The following is a 20207-nucleotide window of genomic DNA, read 5'->3' as shown; positions in this document are numbered from 1 at the left end:
AGAGTAAAAGGAAATGCTGAATCTGGTGTGGTTGTACTGGGAATCAGGTTAGGCAGATCCGACTGGAGTTCTCTGGCACCCTGTGCCTCTAATAGGCACAGGGTAACTTACACATAGGAGAAGCTGAGGGAGCTAGACAAAGAGTTTCCAGAGCTCTCCAAGGTAAACTGAGTTCCACATGCCCCCCGCTTAAATTGACTAAATGGCTGTCCCTACTCCCTATACATTTTATACCTGAATGTTCCAGCTTCATGCAGAGCATCTTGATCTGAAGCCTCTCGTACAACCCATTCTGCAGCTTGATACGTGTTTTCTTCCTGCACCTTCAACATGCCATGCAGGCGACGCTTCAGCATTTGCAAGAAATCACCTGCAGGAAAGAGTAAGCAAACATAAACAGGGGGCCTGTATAAAAAAGTGAAAAAAAAGAAATTGATGCACCTGCCCATAGCAGCTCGTCAAATGTATTGTTTCTTCTCTGGGAAAATTAAAATGATCAGGTTCATCTTTCATTCTCTATAACTGTGTTCTCCAAACTGTGGCCCTTTGCTTGCCTTTATTTGGCCCTTGGGGCACTATTCCACCAACTGACACCAACAACGGGACACTATTCTTCCCACTGATACCAACAATAGGGCAGTATTCCTCCCATTAAACCAATGATGGGACATTTTCAAATTCCACTGGCCACAGCCCAGCCCCCCTAAAGCCTGAAGGACAGTAAACTGGCCCTTTGCTTAGAAAGTTTGGAGACCCCTGCACTATAACTAAATTAATCTATTTGGTCAGAATGGCCAAGTTCTAATTTTTTGTATAGGTCTTTCTTTTTCCCAGTTTTTGAAGCAAAATTCAGTGTAAGGAAAATTAAAACATCACATTCATTTGGAAGGAAAAACAGAAATCATAATTTCTTTGCATTCTTCTTTTACCCAGAGGCAGCGCTATCACTAGGCAAACTAGGAAGTCGCCTAGGGCTCACTGCCACCTAGGGCAACCAGCTGCTGGTGTTCTTACTCCCGTCTGCAACATGTAACTAACTCTCAGTAGGCAGCCACTCCATCTGTACTTAGTGTCAGAGGCGCAGTAGTGGCAGAGGACTGTGTCCCAATTCCCGATGGAACAGAAGCACTTGCAGGGTCACGTTGTCGAATGCAGAGCAGGCTGCAGAGCCCCGGGCCCGGTGAGTGAAACACAGTCTGTCAATGATATTGTATTATTGTATGTATGTATATAGACTGATTAGGTTTGCCAGTGTTCTCCAGACCTGCTCTGGGTCTCAGCTGTGACTAATTATCACAGCTGAGACCCAGAGCAGGTCTGGAGAACACTGGCAAACCTGAGCGGGACCCTGGTGTGTCTGTGGTCTCAGAAACACAGGGTGTGCAGTGTGCAGACTAACGCTGACTGAGGACAAGACCGCTGTGCCGCTGAGGAGTGGGTCGGCTGATGCCTATCTGAGGATTGGATGATCTGCGCTGAGGAATCATGACTGAATATCGCCCAGTGTGGAGGGGTCATCCTCATATATCTTGATGCAATTGTTAACTCTAGGATCTGGTAAGCGGGTTGTGATTTCATTTTTTTTGTCGGGCTGATGTCTGCATAACCAGTGTATGGTGGTGTCATATAAAGGAAGAAGGAAAAGTTTTACTACAAGGTTTTGCTACATAATTTCACTGCTGGATACCTTTGCTACAGTTGAAAGGAATTTGTAGCTCTTTATGTCAACAGTGAATATTTGTTGTTGTGGCTTTTTCCTCTCTTTATAAGGTCTCTGGATATTATGAACTTTTAAACATATGCAGTGGCTATATTATGAATTCACTTTAATATTTAGATTCTTTTATTTATTTATTTTCTTTTGGAAGTATTATAATCTATTCACGGGTATATTGGAAGTGTTGTTCACAACAGTATATTTGAATTTATTTATTGCTTGTTTTGGATTATTAGCAGTGTAGTTCACAATAGCTCATTTCAATATTCAGGTATTCATGTGGGGACAAGATTACTCACTAGTTTTGTAGTTTTAGGTTACGCAATTTAATTATTTTTTTCACTGAGCTCCGTCTGCTTCCACTCCCAGCCAACAAGCATTTGTGTGCACCGTGACGACTGCCAGAGACCAGAGCAGCACTATGCATTACAGCCAGGTCTCCCCCCGAGTACTAACAAGACTGTCCCACTCCCGAGTCATGAGACAACTGCCAGCCAGGCACCTACATCCAGAGGAAAGAGCAGAGAGCAGAGCAGACTGTGAGTGTGTACTGTACTACAATACAATTACAGCAGGCCTGAGGCCTCCCTATCCCCTCTGTCCAGAGCACTGTGTGTGCATTACAAGCCTCCTCTGACCACTGGCATCCAGGGCACTGTGCATTACATGCCATCCCTCAGACCTAAGCAGATTTACAGCCCTCTTCTGACCAGTGACCAAAGGCATGGTGGCATCCAGAGCACTGTGTATTACAGGCCATCCCTCAGACCTGAGATCATCTATCAGTCTGCAGCATTACGGGCCTCCTCAGAACATCGTCCAAAGCACTGTGCAGCATCACAGGCCTCCTCAAATCTTTATCTGTGAGTTTGTTAAAACCTTAATACCATAAATAATAATATATATATTTTTTTTTACTCCAGGAGTGTATAATGAGTTTGGAAATTCTAGAGAAATGCTTAAATAATGCATTATAATTTAACTAAACATATTCGATTTTAGTTGACTAAAATTATTTTATTTGACTAAAATTATTTTATTTGACTAAAATTTACTGGATATTTTAGTTGACTAAAATACGAAGACTAAAATGTGACTAAAACTAAAATGCCATTTTAGTCAAAGACTATGACTAAAACACTTGCAGAAGACTAAAATGGGACTAAAACTAAAATACCAATTTTTAGTGGTAAGACCAGATTAAAACTAAATTGAAATTTGCTGCCAAAATTAACACATTTAATTAACTCATTTTGCTGCATTTGATGGTCACTGGTAAGGCTGCATTGATGGGCACTGATACGCTACATTGATGGGTGTTGTATCAGGGGTTGTGTATGTGAGTAGAAGTCTTACCCCTGCTGAGAAGAACCATCCCACACATAAGTTGGAGTTCTTTGCCTTGAAGTGGGCAGTGGTGGATAAATTGAAAGATTATCTATATGGTGCAGACTTTGCGGTCAAAACTGACAATAACCCACTCACATGCATACTCACTTTAACCAAGTTGGACACCACTGAACATAGATTATTGGCTGCTCTGTCTGGGTTCTGCCTCAGCCTGAAGTATCGCCCAGGGATTGGGAACAAAGATGTCAATGCCTGGTCAAGAAGACCTTATGGCCCTGAGACTCTCTCAGAAGAGTGGGCACAGCTAACGTCAGAAGGGGTACAAGCCTTATGCCTGGAAGTAGAGCACTGAGTTAGAAGAGTGGCAAGGGCTGAAGCCATTGGAGTCTCAGTAGCAGGTGTCCCCAAGTCCTACTGTGATCTCTCCCAAGTGAGGGACCAGGACCTACGAATGATTATTTATTTGCAAAGTTTTTCCTATATATGCCAAAAGATGAAAAAACCTGGTGGTGATTAAATCCTACCAAAAGAAAGCACTATCTGTCCCCAAAAAATTATATAAAAATGTATTTGTGTACAGTGTTGCAGGACTGAGTAAATGTAATTCAAAACCTGACAGCACTGAAATATGAAAAATGGCCTGGGCAAATTGGGGTAAAACAGTCTTGTCCCGAAGTGATTAATTAGGCTTTTAAAGTATTTGCTGAATGCATTGCATATGGATAGCGCTTAAAGTGGAAGTTAACTTCCATGCATGACTTTTACCTATAGGTAAGCCTATAATAAGGCTTACCTAAATGTGATGTTAATATCTTCTAAACATGCACCATTTAGGAGATATTTACTGTATATGCAGCCAGTGAGCATTCAGGAACAGTCTCCCGTGCCGTTTCTTCAGAGCCCCGTGCCATGACCAGCAGCTCAAGTGTGCATGTGCAGGAGTGACGTCATCGTGGCTCTGCCCAGTCACAGAGAAGGAAGATGGATGAAGATGAAGATGGAAGCGGCCTCTAGATCTGACATGTCGGCTTGGTAGGGCTTGGTTTTAAGGTAAGTTTAACATAATGTGCTAATATGCGATGCATACTCGCACGTTGTGCCTTTACCTTGCAGGGTAAAAAACAAAACAAAAAAAAAATGTCCAGCGGCTTATAACTGCTTTAATTCTAGCACATGAAGAGGAACCCTACACATCTGTGTAACTGCATAACTTAAACCTATTTAAATCACTCAAACTCAATTTACCAAGCCTTACCTTTTATCTGATCCTCTGTGCTCAAAAGCTTGATCAAGATCTCAATTCTCTTGGTGCTGCGACTGGCCACAGTCTTGTCATCTCTTAGTAAGCCTATGGCATTCTGAATGCAGCTGCGAATGAGAGTAGTGGTGTCCAATATCTGAAAACATACAAGAATACAGAACATTGTGAAATTGAGCAGCACATGGCGAACATTTGCATCAATCCTCGGTAATGTTTGTACAGCATTTTTTAAATGACACTAAAAATATATGTTTTCTTCCAACTGAATCCAACTATATTAGAACCAGGCTCATAGAGAAAGCAAAACCTTGTAGTGTTGCAAAATTAAAACCAATTTTATTAGATGTTTAAAAATGTGCACTCACATAAATTACATTGATGATGCAGGAAGCTGGCTGAACACTCACATAAATCACATGCAGGAACCTGTGTGCTCTTGTGCTCAAACCCCATGACCCACACATCTGCATTAACATAGGAGAACCAGTCATCTGGGTGACAACTACCACTGCGCTCTTGTCAAGCTTGGTCTCCCTGAGCACCAGGGGAGAGAGAGTAATTTACAGTTTACCCCCTGGGAGTGTCCAGGACTGGGCTCCTAGACGTGTGCATGGTAAGTAAAAAGGCACTCCACTATACTCCATTCTATTTAACCTGTGATCCTTGGCAAAGGTGTAGATGAAACAAAGTTACCCTGTGCAAAATGTACAGGGGTCTCCCAAAGTTAAGTCTATGGGAGTGCCTCAAGGAATGAGTTTCTGATCCATCTTCTAGGACAACAGGCGACACACCCAGGTTATACTACCGTTCATGTGGATGGGAGATTATCTGCAGGTGCACACTACAGTCCCACTACGTGCTGATCATACACACAGAGACGCACAAGCGTACATCCCCTAAACCGATAATGTCTTTGTAGAGCGAACACACCCCCCCCAGGCGATCGTTCTGTGCATACACAGGGGCTCTTGCCTGGCAGACTTATCCCCACTCTGCAAACACTTCTCTACATACCCAAGACGCTTTTCACTACCAGACGGGTCTCAACCAGCATTAGTCTGCACCAGTCTGCTCTTTAGAGCAGGCTGTAGGAGAACTAACACTGGGATACACTATGACAATGCATATTAAATGCATCCTAATAAAATTTCCACAACAAGTGCATATTGCAGAATAGATTCTCCATTCTGCTTCCTACTGATAATAAAGTGAACCCTAAGGTCGCTTGATGTTGCCGTTTGACCATTAAATGTTTAACCATCTAAGTGCTTCTAAGTGGTTTAATGTCTTGTTAAGTGAATCCTGATCTTCTGCTGGGAAGTGCCAGATTAACCTTCTTGCTTCCCTCTCTAAGGTGCTTATTACCAGTTCTGTCTGCTGAGTGAGTGTGATGATCCCATATGATTGGCTCAGACCCCCAATCTCCTGATCTAATCATTGAAGTCTTTATCTGACTCAGCAACTTACACTTTACTGGAAAAGGAGAAAATGACAATGCAGAGTGGCAATTATATATGTGTATATATATATATATATATATATATATATATAAAATCACTACACAATACATAAGAAAATTAAGAGATTGCAGTTTCAGGGCTACCTAGGGTGACCCAAAGGGGTGGCAGTGCAGTCTACGGGGCACTCAGTATAGACTTTTAAGCAGTCAGTTTAAATGGCTACTTGCATTTCTTTTAGAATACCTCCTTCTCAGGGAGGTAGGAAGTTCCTGGTAGTCCAGTTGGCAGCTGAAGGGATCCCTGAATGTGCTCCACAGGCCATTTGAAGTTTGTTCTCTCCTTGCTCTCTTCAGTAAGCATTGCTGTTTCCACAGCTGCACTGCTGACCACGTGAGGAGAAGGAGGAAAGGGGGACACTGAATGGAAGCCACTGCTCCCAGAAAGCAGCATACCTTCCATGCAGCAATCTAAAGAACATCTGGGTAGCAGTGACCATAACATGAATTCATTTAATGTTCATTTAATGTTAGCTGTAAGCACCAAACACATACTGAAAAGATAAAAACACTTAACTTTAAGAGAACAAATTTTCCAAGAGTGGGGGCTGGGAGGGAATATTGGCATCAATGGACACAGAACAGAAATGGGAATTCTTCAAAAAGACTGTATGCAAAGTATATTCCCATGGGCAATGCGTTTAAAAGGCTAAAAATAAAACCTATGTGGCTCACAAGTTAAAATGGCTATAAATAATAAGAAAATAACTTTTAAAAAATATAAAAATGAAGGAACATTATCATCGTTTAAATGCTACAAAGAATATAACAGGATATGTAAAATGAAATCAAGGATGCAAAAATTCAAAACGAACGTCAGATTGAAAAAGATAGTAGGACAAACCCCCAAACATTCTTCAAATATATTAATAGTAAAAAGGTCAGGTCTGAGCATGTAGGCCCTTTACAAAATAATCTAGAGTGGGTCACTGGGGACAAAGAGAAGTTAAAGTTATTAAATACTTTCTTCAGCTCTGTGTATACAAACGAGCATGGGGGAGCTCATTTTCATAATGGGGATGGTATTGACAAGCCCCAAATGATCCATAATGACTCCAAAGTGATATGGTCCAGAAATATTTAGGCAGAATAAAGGTGGATAAAGCACCTGGACCAGATGGCATCCACCCACGGATCCTAAAAGAATTGAGCTCTGTCATTTCAAAGCCATTGTTTCTACTTTTTAGGGACTTGTTAATGACTGTAATGGTACCTCTAGATTGGCATATGACCAACGTGGTGCCCATATGTAAAAAGGGATCAAAGTCTTTACCACATAACTATAGACCTGTTAGTTTAACTTCTATAGTCGGGAAGATACTGGAAAGTTTAATAAAAGAGCACAACAAGAGTTCTTGCTGGAAAAAAATATTTTAAGCAACAGACAGCATGGATTCATGAAAGACAGAAGTTGTCAAACAAATCTGATTTCTTTTTATGAGGAGGTAAGTAAAACCTCGGACAGAGGGATAGCTGTGGACGTGGTATACTTGGATTTTGCAAAAGAGATTGACATAGTTCCCCACACACGACTAATGTGTAAGGTAAAGTTTACAGGCTTGGAAAGATCAATCTGTAAATGGATAGAAAACTGGCTAAAAAAAATGAATTCAGAGAGTAGTGGTTAATGATTCTTACTCTGAATGGTCTAAGGCTATCAGTGGTGTACCCCAATGTTCAGTGTTGGGCCCCCTACTTTTTAATATCTTTATAAATTATATAGGGTTTGGGATTAAAACTACCATTTCAGTTTTTGCAGATGACACCAAGGTATGCAGTGGACTAACATCCTTGCAAGATGTCTCCAATTTACAAGCTGACCTCAATGCACTGTCTAATTGGGCAACTAAGTAGCAAATGAGGTTTAATGTTGATAAATGTAAAGTTATGCACTTGGGGCCTAAGAATATGCAAGCATCATACATACAAGGGGGAGTACAACTAGGGGAATCCATAGTGGAGAAGAATCTGGGGGTTTTGGTAGATCATAAGCTCAATAATAGCATGCAATGCCAAGCTGTGGCTTCCAAAGTCCTTTCTTGTATTAAGAGAGGTATGGACTCCAGAGAGAGAGAGGGAGATATAATTCCCCCCCTGTACAAAATCTTTAGTAAGACCTCCCTCACCTGGAATATGCAGTTCCGTTTTAGGCACCGGTTCTCAAAAAGTATTTCGGGGAACTGGAGAAATTGCAGAGAAGAGCAACTGAACGGATAAGAGGCATGGAGGAGCTCAGCTATGAGGAAAGATTAGAGGAACTGAATTTATTCACCCTTGAGAAGAGGAGATAAAGGGGGGATATGATCCATATGTATAAATACATAAGGAGTCCATATAGGCAACTTGATGTTGAGTTATTCACTTTAACCACTTAAGGACCGCCGCATGCCAATGTACGTCATTACAATGGCATGTACAGGCACAAGCACGTACATGTACGTGCTTGCCTTCCAGCGAGTGGGGGGCCTGATCGGACCCCCTCCCGCTGGATGCGGCGGTCTGTTTCGCTTCAGGAGCGATCCGGGATGAGGGGATGGCCGTTGGTTTCTGGCCATCCCCTCTCGATCGCTCCTGGCGAATGAGAAGCTTCCTCCCGCTGTGTATAGTAAACACAGGCAGGGAGGAAGTGATGTCATTCTCCTCGGGGCGGTCTTTTTGACCGAACTACGAGGAGAACAGTGAAAGTAAGTGCACCAAACACTACACTAACATGTAGGCACACATAGGCACACAAAGTGTTAGTGTTAGGTCCAGGGTAGCCCCCTACCACCCTCCAATAAAGGTTTAACCCCCTGATTGCCCCTAGAGTTAACCCTTTCACCCCCTTTTGCCAGTGTCACTAAGCAATCGTTTTTCTGATCGCTGCATTAGTGTCACTGGTGTCGCTAGGTAGCTAGTTATTTTTTTAGGTTCACCGCCAGGTTTCTATAGCGCTAGGTACCCCGATACACTACCCAATAATGGTTTTAACCCCCAGATTGCCCCTAGTTAACCCTTTCCCCCCCTTTTGCCAGTATCACTAAGCGATCGTTTTTCTGATCGCTGCATTAGTGTCACTGGTGCCGCTAAGTAGCTAGTTATTTTTTTAGATTCACCTCCAGGTTTTTATAGCGCTAGGTACCCCGATATACTACCCAATAATGGTTTTAACCCCCTGATTGCCCCTAGTTAACCCTTTCACCCCCTTTTGCCAGTGTCACTAAGCGATCATTTTTCTGATCGCTGCATTAGTGTCACTGGTGCCGCTAAGTAGCTAGTTATTTTTTAGGTTCACCGCCAGGTTTTTATAGCGCTAAGTACCCCCGATATACTACCCAATAATGGTTTTAACCCCCTGATTGCCCCTAGTTAACCCTTTCACCCCCTTTTGCCAGTGTTACTAAGCGATCATTTTTCTGATCGCTGCATTAGTGTCACTAGTGCTGCTAGGTAGCTAGTTATTTTTTAAGGTTCACTGCCAGGTTTTTATAGCGTTAGGTACCTCTATATACTACCCAATAATGGTTTTAACTCCCCGATTGCCCCTAGTTAACCCTTTCACCAGCGATCACCGTATAAGTTCCACTGGTGACGCTGGTTAGCCAGTTAGTTATTTAGGTTCCCCGTCAGGTTTTTATATAGCGCCAGGGACCCCCATTCACTACCTAATAAAGATTTTAACCCCCTGATTGCCCTTAGTAAACCCTTTCACCAGTGATCACCGTATAAGTGTTACGGGTGACTCTGGTTAGTTTGCTTTTTATAGCATCAGGGCACCCACCATTTATTACCCAATAAAGGTTTAACCCCCCTGACCACCCGGCGGGTGATATCAATTAGGTTTTAGGGTCAGGGTCTGCGTCACCCCAGGCAACGCTAGGTTAGTGCCAGTACCGCTAACACCCACGCGCAAAGCATACACCTCCTGTAGTGGTATAGAATCTGAACAGATCAATATCTGATCTGATCACATCTATACTAGCGTCCCCAGCAGTTTAGGGTTCCAAAAAAAAACATTGTTAGGGATCAGCCCAGATACCTGCTGGCACCTGCGTTTTGCCCCTCCGCCCAGCCCACCCAAGTGCAGTATCGATCGATCACTGTCACTTACAAAACACTAAACACATAACTGCAGCGTTCGCAGAGTCAGGCCTGATCCCTGCGATCGACAACAGTTTTTTTTGGTAGCGTTTTATATTTAAATCCGGAAGGCAGTGCTTGGTTTTCGGGGTCCCGTACGTGGCTAGACTCCCAAAAAGTCCCCCACATGTGGTATCTCCGTACTCGGGAGAAGCAGCAGAATTTATTTTGGGGTCTAATTTCACTTATGCCCTTAGCATGTGTGAGCAATATATCATTTAGTGACAACTTTGTGCAAAAAAAAAAAAAAATTTTAATATTCCTGCAACTTGTGGCAAAATATAAAATATTTCATGGACTCAACATGCCTCTCAGTAAATAGCTTGTGGTGTCTACTTTCCAAAATGGGGTCATTTGGGGTTTTGTGCTATTTTGGCATTTTATTTCCTTCGAAACTGTGATAGGTAGTAAGGAGTGAAATCAAAAATTTGCACCCTTAGAAATCCTGAAGGCAGTGATTGGTTTTCGGGGTGCCGTACGCGGTTAGACTCCCAAAAAGTCCCACATATGTGGTATCCCCGTACTCAAGAGAAGCAGCAGAATATATTTTGGGGTGCAATTCCACATATAACTATGGCATGTGTGAGCAATATATCATTTAGTGACAACTTTTTGTAAACTTTTTTTTTTGTTTCATTATTCAATCACTTGGGACAAAAAAAAATATTCAATGGGCTCAACATGCCCCTCAGCAATTTCCTTGGGGTGTCTACTTTCCAAAATGGGGTCATTTGGGGGGGGGGGGGTTTGTGTTATTTTGGCCTTTTATGGCCTTCGAAACTGTGATAGGTAGTGAGGAGTGAAATCAAAAATTTTCACCCGAGCGCTTCGCTCCGGAGTGAATGCTGCCCACCCCCCACGCTGACCCCGTCTCCCTGATCGTTTATCCGCCGGTTTAAATTACCGGATTGCCGGCTGACCCGATCGTTCACCCGCCTGCCAGTCAGCAAGCAGAACGTGAAGCAGGAACAAACAGCGGTACAAACGGGAACATGAGAGACCTATCCGGATGGCGGATTGAAAGGAGGAGACTTGCCGGAGTCAGCGGAGCCCCCCCCGGACCCCCCACGAACCCACTCCTGATCCCCGAGGTGGCTCATCCCCTTTTGGTGAAGAATCTGAGGAGGGAAGATAAGGTCAGATCATTTCAATTAGTGACTTTTTGCTATGATTAAATGCAAATAAATGCAATAAGGGTCTGACGGTGTATTGAAAGAGGAGATATAATATTGCAGAGGACTAAAAGGGAGAATGGTGTATTCTTTGAAAACTGGAGTCCGGACCCAGGAGGCTGTGTAAAAAGCACATTGTGTTCTGGCCCTCTCACTCTTTTATTTTCCTGGTTGTTTCTCTCTCCCGCAGTGGATTGCTCTGATGTTTATCGAAGTCTATTAAAGGGACATTTTTATATCTCAGTTGAATTGCTTTAAGTATGGTATAAAAAGACTGCAATATTAAATATTGGTGGTGATGTTATAAGAAAAACCCCCAGGTGCGTTGGGCTGAAACAAAAGGAGCGAATAATAAAGAGCTTTGAGCCTGAGTGTAAATTTCTCCCCTTCCGCCCCTGTCCGTTGAACCTGTAAAATAAAAAGGGAACCCTGGGGAAGAGAAAAATAAAGGAGAACATGAGGGGAAAAAACCCCAAAACAAGTGATCCCAAAACCCCGAGGGAGAGTTTAAACACTAGCTCGATACAGAAATATTTGAAGGAAACAAGTCAAAAAAGCCCCGGTTTAGAGAGAAACCAAAAGGGGGCGAGAGAGAGGAAGAAAGAGGCTGGAAAACCAGAGGGGGCAAGGGGAGACTCCTCCGGAGAGGAATCAGATCAGGAGAGCAGAAGAAGGGAGGTGGGGGATACCAACAAAAGGTGAAATGCAAGAAATGTTTCTGAAATTAGAAAACACGATTAAAGCTGAGATTCTAACAGTAAGGACGGACCTGGGGCACTTGCTGAGGCGAGTAGAGGAAGTGGAGGAACAAACAGGAAGACAGGCCAAGGAAATACTGGATTTAAAAACACAAGTAAAGAAAACGCAGGAAGCGCACAGGGAGATCTGGTATAGGATGGAGGAACAGGAGAATCAAAATCAACGACAAAACCTGAGAATTAGATCATTACCAGAACAACAGGGAGAAGATCTAGGTGCAAAAATGGGAAAGATATTCAACCCTATACTGGGAAAAGAAGAAGGGACAGAGTTAAAAATAGAGCGTGTGCACAGAGTGAGGAAACCCCCGGGGTTAAGGGAAGAGTTTCCGAGAGACGTAATCATAAAGTTTCAGTTTTATGAAGACAAAGCTAAGACCTGGAGTAAACTTAGAGGACTATCCCCAGTTCAATATGAAGGGGTAACGTTACAGGTCTTTCCAGATTTGTCCTCGGGAACTTTGGCGCGGAGAAGAAGATTAAAGCCCCTATTGGAACAATTGAGAAGTGCAAATATAAGATACGGCTGGGGTTTCCCGGCAGCTCTCTTAGTTCAGAAAGAGGGAAGGACTTTTAAGCTCAAGTTCCTAGACGAAGTAGAGGACTTTTGTAATAAAATAGGAATCCCAACCCCCCAGATCCCCTTAGATCCGTGGGAGGTGTAAAGATAATAGAGGTGGAAGATGGGGGGAGTGTATGAAACTCAGCTTATGCGTAGTTATCTGTGCTACTGTTGGAAAGGGGGGGAAGAGGGGGGCGGGGGAGGGGATGGATGGTTGGAGGGACTAGGGGGGGACCGGGTTCTTTCATTCTTTTCCCTAGAGGGTTACCCCCGTTCCAAGGGGGAGGGAGATTGGGGGGGCAAGAAGAGAGGGGCCGCAGCTAGGGTCAAACCCCGGGAGAAAGGGCTTGCAGAAGGAGTATAACTCATTATGCAAAGCAAAGGCCAGGATTGGGCCAGAGGGGGGGAGGGTTTGGGGGGGAGGAGGGGGGGGGGGGGGAAATGTTCCTGGCAGTTGAGGGGAAGGAAAGGGAAAAAAGGTGGAAAAGAGAGAAAAGAGGGGGTCCAAAGGAATCTCAAAGGGTTCAGAATAAATTTTTCCGGGGTAGTATCGGATGACAGAGATAAAGTTTGTGTCCTATAATGTAAAGGGCCTGAATTCTCTAGATAAGAGATTCAAACTTTTAAAAGAATTACAACAATATAAAGCAGAAGTAGTGTTCTTACAAGAGACCCATTTAACGCAAGACACAAACGTGAAACTGTACTCCGATAACTACCCAAACTGGTACTATGGAGATTCGCCAATCAGGAGGGCCAAGGGAGTGGCAATTGGGTTCGAGAAATGTACAAAATTCAAGGTGTCCGATAGGCTGACTGACCCAGAGGATAGATATATGTTCTTGAAAGGGAAATTAGGGGATAGAAACCTCACTCTAGCAAATGTATATGGCCCAAATAAAAACCCAGTGAGATATATGAAACAAATTTTGAGAAGACTTGCGGAGTTTAAAACAGGGGATGTAATAATGGCAGGGGATATTAATTTTTGTATGGATCCAGTATATGATAGTACATCCAGTGCAAAGGGGATGAGTGGGAAGAGCTTAAAAACAATTAGGCTCCGGTTGAGACAGAGCCAATTGATAGATGTATGGAGGATACAGCATGAAAAAATAAAAGATTATACGTTTTATTCCCCAGTGCACGGGACGTACTCTAGGCTGGACTATATATTTGTCGAACATAGATTATTAGAGACCGTTACGGAAACAAAAATAGACATAGCAACCTTGTCAGACCATTCCCCGGTGACAATGAAGATGAGGATACCTGGGACACAGAGACACCCGTTCACCTGGCGGTTAAATGAGGATCTTCTTTGGGATAATAAAACTGCAGAAACGATACGGAAAGAAATAGAATTTTATTTTATGATAAATGATACAGGTGAAGTATCGGGTGCTGCCCTGTGGGAGGGCCATAAAGCTTATGTTAGAGGTATTCTCATCGCCATAGGGACCGGAAAAAAAAAGGAAAGAAGAGAAGAAAGGGAGAACCTGATAAGAGAGGTCCATAGTTTGGAACAGGAGCATAAAAAGCAAGGGGGTCGACAACAAGACATCTTTCATCGATTGATCAATAAGAGAGAGGAGCTTAAAGATATTTATGACGAGGAAGCTAGAAGGGTATTAGAGGGGAGAGCCAGAGAGAGATACTACGGGGAAAATAAAATAGGAAAAAGTTTAGTGAGACAAGTGAAAAGTAAGAGAGGGGTTAATTTCATTGATAAAATAATGGATAAGAATGGCCTACACCTCCAGGGAAATAGCGGAAGTATTTAAACAATATTATGAAGCACTGTATAATGTAGGACAGAAGGGGGAACAGGGTAAAGGGAAAAAGGAGAAAATTAAAGAATTTTTGCATAAAGCTAAAGTACCTCGAATACCAGACTGGGATAGGGAGGATATGGATAGACCCATTACCGAAGAAGAAATTCACAAGGCGCTGAAAGATACTGCTTCAGGGAAAAGTCTGGGTCCTGACGGGTTCGTGACCTCGTACTATAAAAAATTTAAGGAAATTTTAGTCCCCCAATTCTGTAAATATATAAATGGAATAGGTTCAGAATATGATATGGGGGGAGAAGCGTTGCGAGCTGCAATAACGTTGATCCCGAAAGAAGACAAAGATCATACACTTTGCGGTAATTATAGGCCGATAGCCCTGTTAAACACGGACGTAAAATTATACGCCAAAGTATTAGCAGCAAGATTAAAAGGAAAAATGACAGAATTGATACATCCGGACCAAGTCGGATTCATCCCCGAGAGAGAGGGAAGGGATAATGGGATTAGGGCATTGCTCCTTATCCAGGCATTAAAAAATAATGGGTCCCCAGGGCTATTCCTGTCAATGGATGCTGAGAAAGCCTTTGACAGGGTAGACTGGGGACTCGTGTTAGAAACACTAGAAGAGATGGGGGTGGGTCCGAGGATGCTCCATTGGATCAAGGCGTTATATAACAATCCACAAGCGACGGTAAGGGTTAATGGTGAATCATCTACATTGCTACAAATGGGAAATGGCACCAGACAGGGGTGTCCATTATCGCCCCTGCTGTTTGCGATTTCCCTTGAACCATTGTTGGCCTCAATCCGAAACAACCCAGATATTAAGGGGATTAGGGTGGGAGAGGAAGAGCACAAACTTGCCGCATATGCGGATGATGTGCTCTTCTTCATTACAAACCCCCGGATAACGATCCCGAATCTGCTAAGGACGTTAGAAAAATTCGGACAAATATCAAATCTGAAGATTAACCTTGGCAAATCTGAAGTTCTAAATATTAACATTAGCATTCAAGAAGAGGAAAGACTACGAGCACAATTTTATTTCCCCTGGCATAAAGAAATTAAATATTTGGGAATTCTCCTCTCGAATACCATAAGGAAAATATATCTGAAAAATTACATCCCTCTTTTAGAGGAAATAAAGAGAGAAATAAATAAAATTTCATCTAGCCCCCTCTCATGGTTGGGATGGATAAACGTGGTCAAAATGATTTTAGTCCCGAAGATTATCTATAAGTTCCAAATGATACCCATTGCACTCCCTGCGACCTTTTTTGTAATATTAAGGAAAATAATATCGAAATTTATATGGCAAAATAAAAAGCCGAGAATTGCGTTTGCGGTATTAAGGAGAGGGAAAAAGCAAGGGGGGGGGGGGGGGTGGCAGCTCCGGACTTAAAAAGATACTATAATGCAGTGGTTCTTTCACGGGTGGTGGAATGGGCGAAAGATGTAAATGAAAAGAGATGGGTAGGCATAGAAAACACATTATGTCAAACACAATTAGGGAGATTAATATGGAATCCGCCACAATACAGGACATTGGGTCCTAACACACATGAAATAACACGACACGTATTTAAAATTTGGGACCGAATACACATACAAAACAAATGGGGGTACAATTCACCTTTGATTTTTTTGAAAGAAAATTAATATTTCCCACCAGGACAACAAGAAATAGGGGGGAATTGGATAATAAAAAATAATGCACAATTAAAAGACATTTTAGTAAAAGATAAATTAAGCATTTATCAAACACTAAGGGAGGACACAGAGCTCATGAGGACTGATGAATGGCGGTTCCTCCAGCTACATCAGTTTGTTGCAAAGCTGCCCCAACCAATACGGAGCAAAGAAGAGCTTAGACCCTTTGAACAGCTTTGTCAGGAGGTAAAATCAAAAAAAAAATATAGGCCTTATCTATAAAATACTCTCTGAGGGGGACGAGCAGGAGGAGCCGGCATTTATCAAAAAATGGGAAAAAGAGCTGGGGGTACAATGTAGCACTCAAATTAGAAAGAAAATATTTAAACTAATTCACTATGCGGGGGGAGGGAACAAACTGATAGAAACTAACTACAAATGTATAGCAAGGTGGTATGCCACCCCTGACAAATTAAGTAGGTTTGGAAATGAACAATCCCCGGACTGTTGGCGGGGATGTAAGACAACTGGGAGTATGGGTCATATATGGTGGGATTGTCCCACAATTAAAGAATATTGGAAGAGGATTATTGATATAATAAAAGTGGTCACAGGAAAATAAATTAGAGAAGACCCATGGACGGTTTTATTTCATGGGACAGATGAGACAATAAAACAATATAAATCCTCGTTAGTTTCCATATTACTTGATACCGCAAAAAGCTTAATCCCGAGAAAATGGCGAGAGAAGGAGAGTCCTAAAATACAGGAGTGGTTCTCTCGAGTATCCGAAATTCAACATATGGAGGGTTTTGAGGAAGGGGCAGAGGAACCATCCGCAAAGGAGGATAGAGTTGGGAAATGGGAACCCTGGGAAAAATTTAAAAAATCTTGGCGATACGTGGAGGAATTAACACAATAGCAACAAAGAAAAGTAAATAGGAAGAATTAAATAAATAATTAAACTGGAACCCCGCGAGAAATTAACCAGGAATGGGTGGGGGGGGGGGGGGTGGGGGAGGGAGGGGTGAGAAGATAGAAGGGTATTTAAGGATTCGAGAAAAATTTTGTACAAAATTAAGATTAAATCAGATAATAGTATGAAATGTCTGTAAAAGAGAGGAATGAATTGTGGTTTATTTTTTTTTCCTCTGTTTCTTTTTTTTGTTTTTATATGGATGGAAAAAACTAATAAATAAAGTTAATAAAAAAAAAATAAAAAAAAATTTGCACCCTTAGAAATCCTGAAAGCAGTGATTGGTTTTCGGGGTGCCGTACGCGGCTAGACTCCCAAAAAGTCCCACATATGTGGTATCCCCATACTCAGGAGAAGCAGCAGAATATATTTTGGGGTGCAATTCCACATATAACTATGGCATGTGTGAGCAATTTATAATTTAGTGACAACTTTTTGTAAACTTTTTTTTTTTTGTGTGTGTCATTATTCAATCACTTGGGACAAAAAAAAAATATTCAATGGGCTCAACATGCCCCTCAGCAATTTCCTTGGGGGTGTCTACTTTCCAAAATGGGGTCATTGGGGGGGGGGGGGGGGGTTTGTGTTATTTTGGCATTTTATGGCCTTCGAAACTGTAATAGGTAGTGAGGAGTGAAATCAAAAATTTGCACACTTAGAAATCCTGAAGGCAGTGATTTGTTTTTGGGGTGCCGCACGCGGCTAGACTCCCAAAAAGTCCCACATATGTGGTATTCCTGTACTCAGGAGAAGCAGCAGAATATATTTTGGGGTGCAATTCCACATATAACTGTGGCCTGTGTGAGCAATATATCATTTAGTGACAACTTTTTGTAAATTTTTTTTTTTTTGTGTGTCATTATTCAATCACTTGGGACAAAAAAAAATATTCAATGGGCTCAACATGCCCCTCAGCAATTTCCTTGGGGTGTCTACTTTCCAAAATGGGGTCATTTGGGGGGGGGGGTTTGTACTGTCCTGCAATTTTAGCACCTCAAGAAATGAGATAGGCAGTCATAAATTAAAAGCTGTGTAAATTCCAGAAAATGTACTCTAGTTTGTAGACGCTATAACTTTTGCGTAAACCAATAAATATACACTTATTGACTTATTTTTTACTAAAGACATGTGGCTGAATAAATGTTGCCTTAAATGTATGACTATAATTGAGTTTATTCAATTTTTCTTATAACAAAAAGTAGAAAATATATTTTTTTCTCGAAATATTAGGTCTTTTTCCATTTATATCGCAAAAAGTAAAAATCGCAGAGGCAATCAAATACCATCAAAAGAAAGCTCTATTTGTGGGAAGAAAAGGACGCAAATTTCGTTTGGATACAACATTGCATGACCACGCAATTACCAGTTAAAGCAGTGCAGTGCGAAATTGTAAAAAGACCTCTGGTCCTTAGGCTGTTAATTGGTCCGGGGCTGAAGTGGTTAAGGTCATCACAGAGGACAAAGGAGCACTCTTTATGTCAAGAAGAAAAATGATTTCATCTTCAAATACAGAAAGGTCTCTTCACAGTAAGAGCTGTGAAAATGTGGAATATACTCCCTCCAGAGGTGGTCCTGGCCAGCTCAGTAGATTGCTTTAAAAAGGCCTGGATTCTTCCCTAAATGTGTATAATATAACTGACATGTATAGGTAAAGTTGATACTCCTCTGGGGGGATCAGGAAGAAATATTTCCCCTGCTGCAGCAAATTGGAGCATGCTTTGCTGTTTTTTTTTTGCCTTCCTCTGGATCAACTGTGGGTGAAGGACTGTGCATATGGGATTGTATTTTTTGGGGTATACTAGATGGACTTTTGGCTAGCTTTGCAGAACAATTAAAGGCAGAAAATGTTAAAGTGTTTCCAGGTAAGGTTTTAGCTCACTATAAACCATTTCTCTGTGATTTCAGGTTAACCTTCAATTAGAGAGTGCATTTTTGCTTAGGTTAGTATTATCCTTTTTTACCATCACGTTCCTTTTTTTCCAGAGAGGAGAGAGAATAGGGCAGGCTGTTACCCAAAGGGTAATTCCACTTTCAAGGTAAAAAAAATAGCAAATAAAAAAATTTGCATATACAATTTCTACAAAAGCCATATTGTAATTGAATTGTTAAAATTACCTTTCTTCTTCAATCTGAATGCTGTCATTTTCTGTAAAATTCTAAGCAATATGGCAGCTTGGAGGCCTTCTGTACACAGTTGGTGTACAGAACTTCCCCAGAATTGTAATTTTCTGCTTTTGTAATTGGTTCACTGATTTTCCCATAAGTCTGCGCTAAAATACAGTTAAAAAAAGAACGCCTAAATCTAAATAATAGTAGGCTCAGGAATATATATACTAAAATAATTCCTTTTGTAACACAATTTCATCAGTTTTTTTATGATATCTTTAATATTATTAAAAAACATTGGAGCTTATTGAGAGAAAGTTACCCCACTATAGATGAATTTTCCAATCCACCGCTACCCTCCTATAGAAAAGGTAGGACACTGAGAGACCGTTTAGTAAGATCAGATCAACACTTTCCTTCCACTCCTAAAAAAACCTTTTTGGGACAATGAAAGGTTTATCCCTCCCGGTTTATCATGTATTCAGTCTAATTCAATGATTAAAGGAAAAAGTATATCACACCCCCACAAAGGTTTTGATATTCCAATTAAAGGCTACTTCACCTGCCAAGCATCTTATGTGATCTATATCATAAAATGCCCATGTGGGTTACTTTATATTGGAGAAACAACTCAAAAGGTTAAAAACCGCATAGCTAGGCATAAATACTCAATTAGAGACAAATTAATACAAATATCCCTGGCTGGACACTTTTTAGAGAACAGATATTCAATTTCTAAAAAATATATGGTGTTGGAATGCATTAGTAAAAATAGGAGACGGGGTGATTGGGAGTTGATTTTAAGAAAACGTAAGGTTTATTAGATACATTTCCTTAATACTAATTGTATAGCTGATCAGGAATATGTATTTCTTTTTTCCCTCCTTGTTTTATTTTTATTTTTTTCAGAATTATTTATATTTTTGGATATCTAGATCATGATATTCATACTTTCTTTGACAGATTAACAATATGATGGTTTCAAATGGAATAGTGAGATGAATGTCTGCTTGATGAACCATTTCTGTATCAGTGGCTTTGAAAAAATCAACCCATGAAGGTATACAATTATACTTATGAGAAATTAACCACGTAATTGATTCCATATGTGATTATTTAAAAAATGTTTAAATTCTCATGAATGAGATTTTGATGTTAGATGTGTTCTGATCTCAGGAAGGGAGTAAGCATGTGAACACAAAACTGAAATCTCTTTGAACACTTTAA

General features: G+C 41.4%; 1 protein-coding gene across 6 annotated transcripts in view; it reads right to left on the bottom strand.

Annotated features, from left to right (window-relative positions):
* LOC143964536 (E3 ubiquitin-protein ligase RNF213-like) overlaps window positions 1–20207 on the bottom strand; it is a 955032-nt gene that overhangs the window by 276174 nt on the left and 658651 nt on the right. For all 6 annotated transcript variants that reach the window (XM_077474321.1, XM_077474324.1, XM_077474323.1 and 3 more), the window contains exons 35-36: window positions 4323–4464; window positions 235–370 (exon numbers count right to left, since the gene is read on the bottom strand). In XM_077474321.1, the coding sequence (XP_077330447.1) occupies window positions 235–370; window positions 4323–4464 (278 nt within the window). The remainder of the gene's footprint in view (window positions 1–234; window positions 371–4322; window positions 4465–20207) is intronic.

The sequence above is a fragment of the Lithobates pipiens genome, unplaced genomic scaffold (genome assembly GCF_037356315.1).
Source record: "Lithobates pipiens isolate NorthernLeopardFrog02 unplaced genomic scaffold, aLitPip1_a1.2 Scaffold_8, whole genome shotgun sequence".
In the NCBI taxonomy this organism is placed as follows: Eukaryota; Metazoa; Chordata; class Amphibia; order Anura; family Ranidae; genus Lithobates; species Lithobates pipiens.
This window is presented reverse-complemented; position numbering and strand designations above follow the sequence as displayed.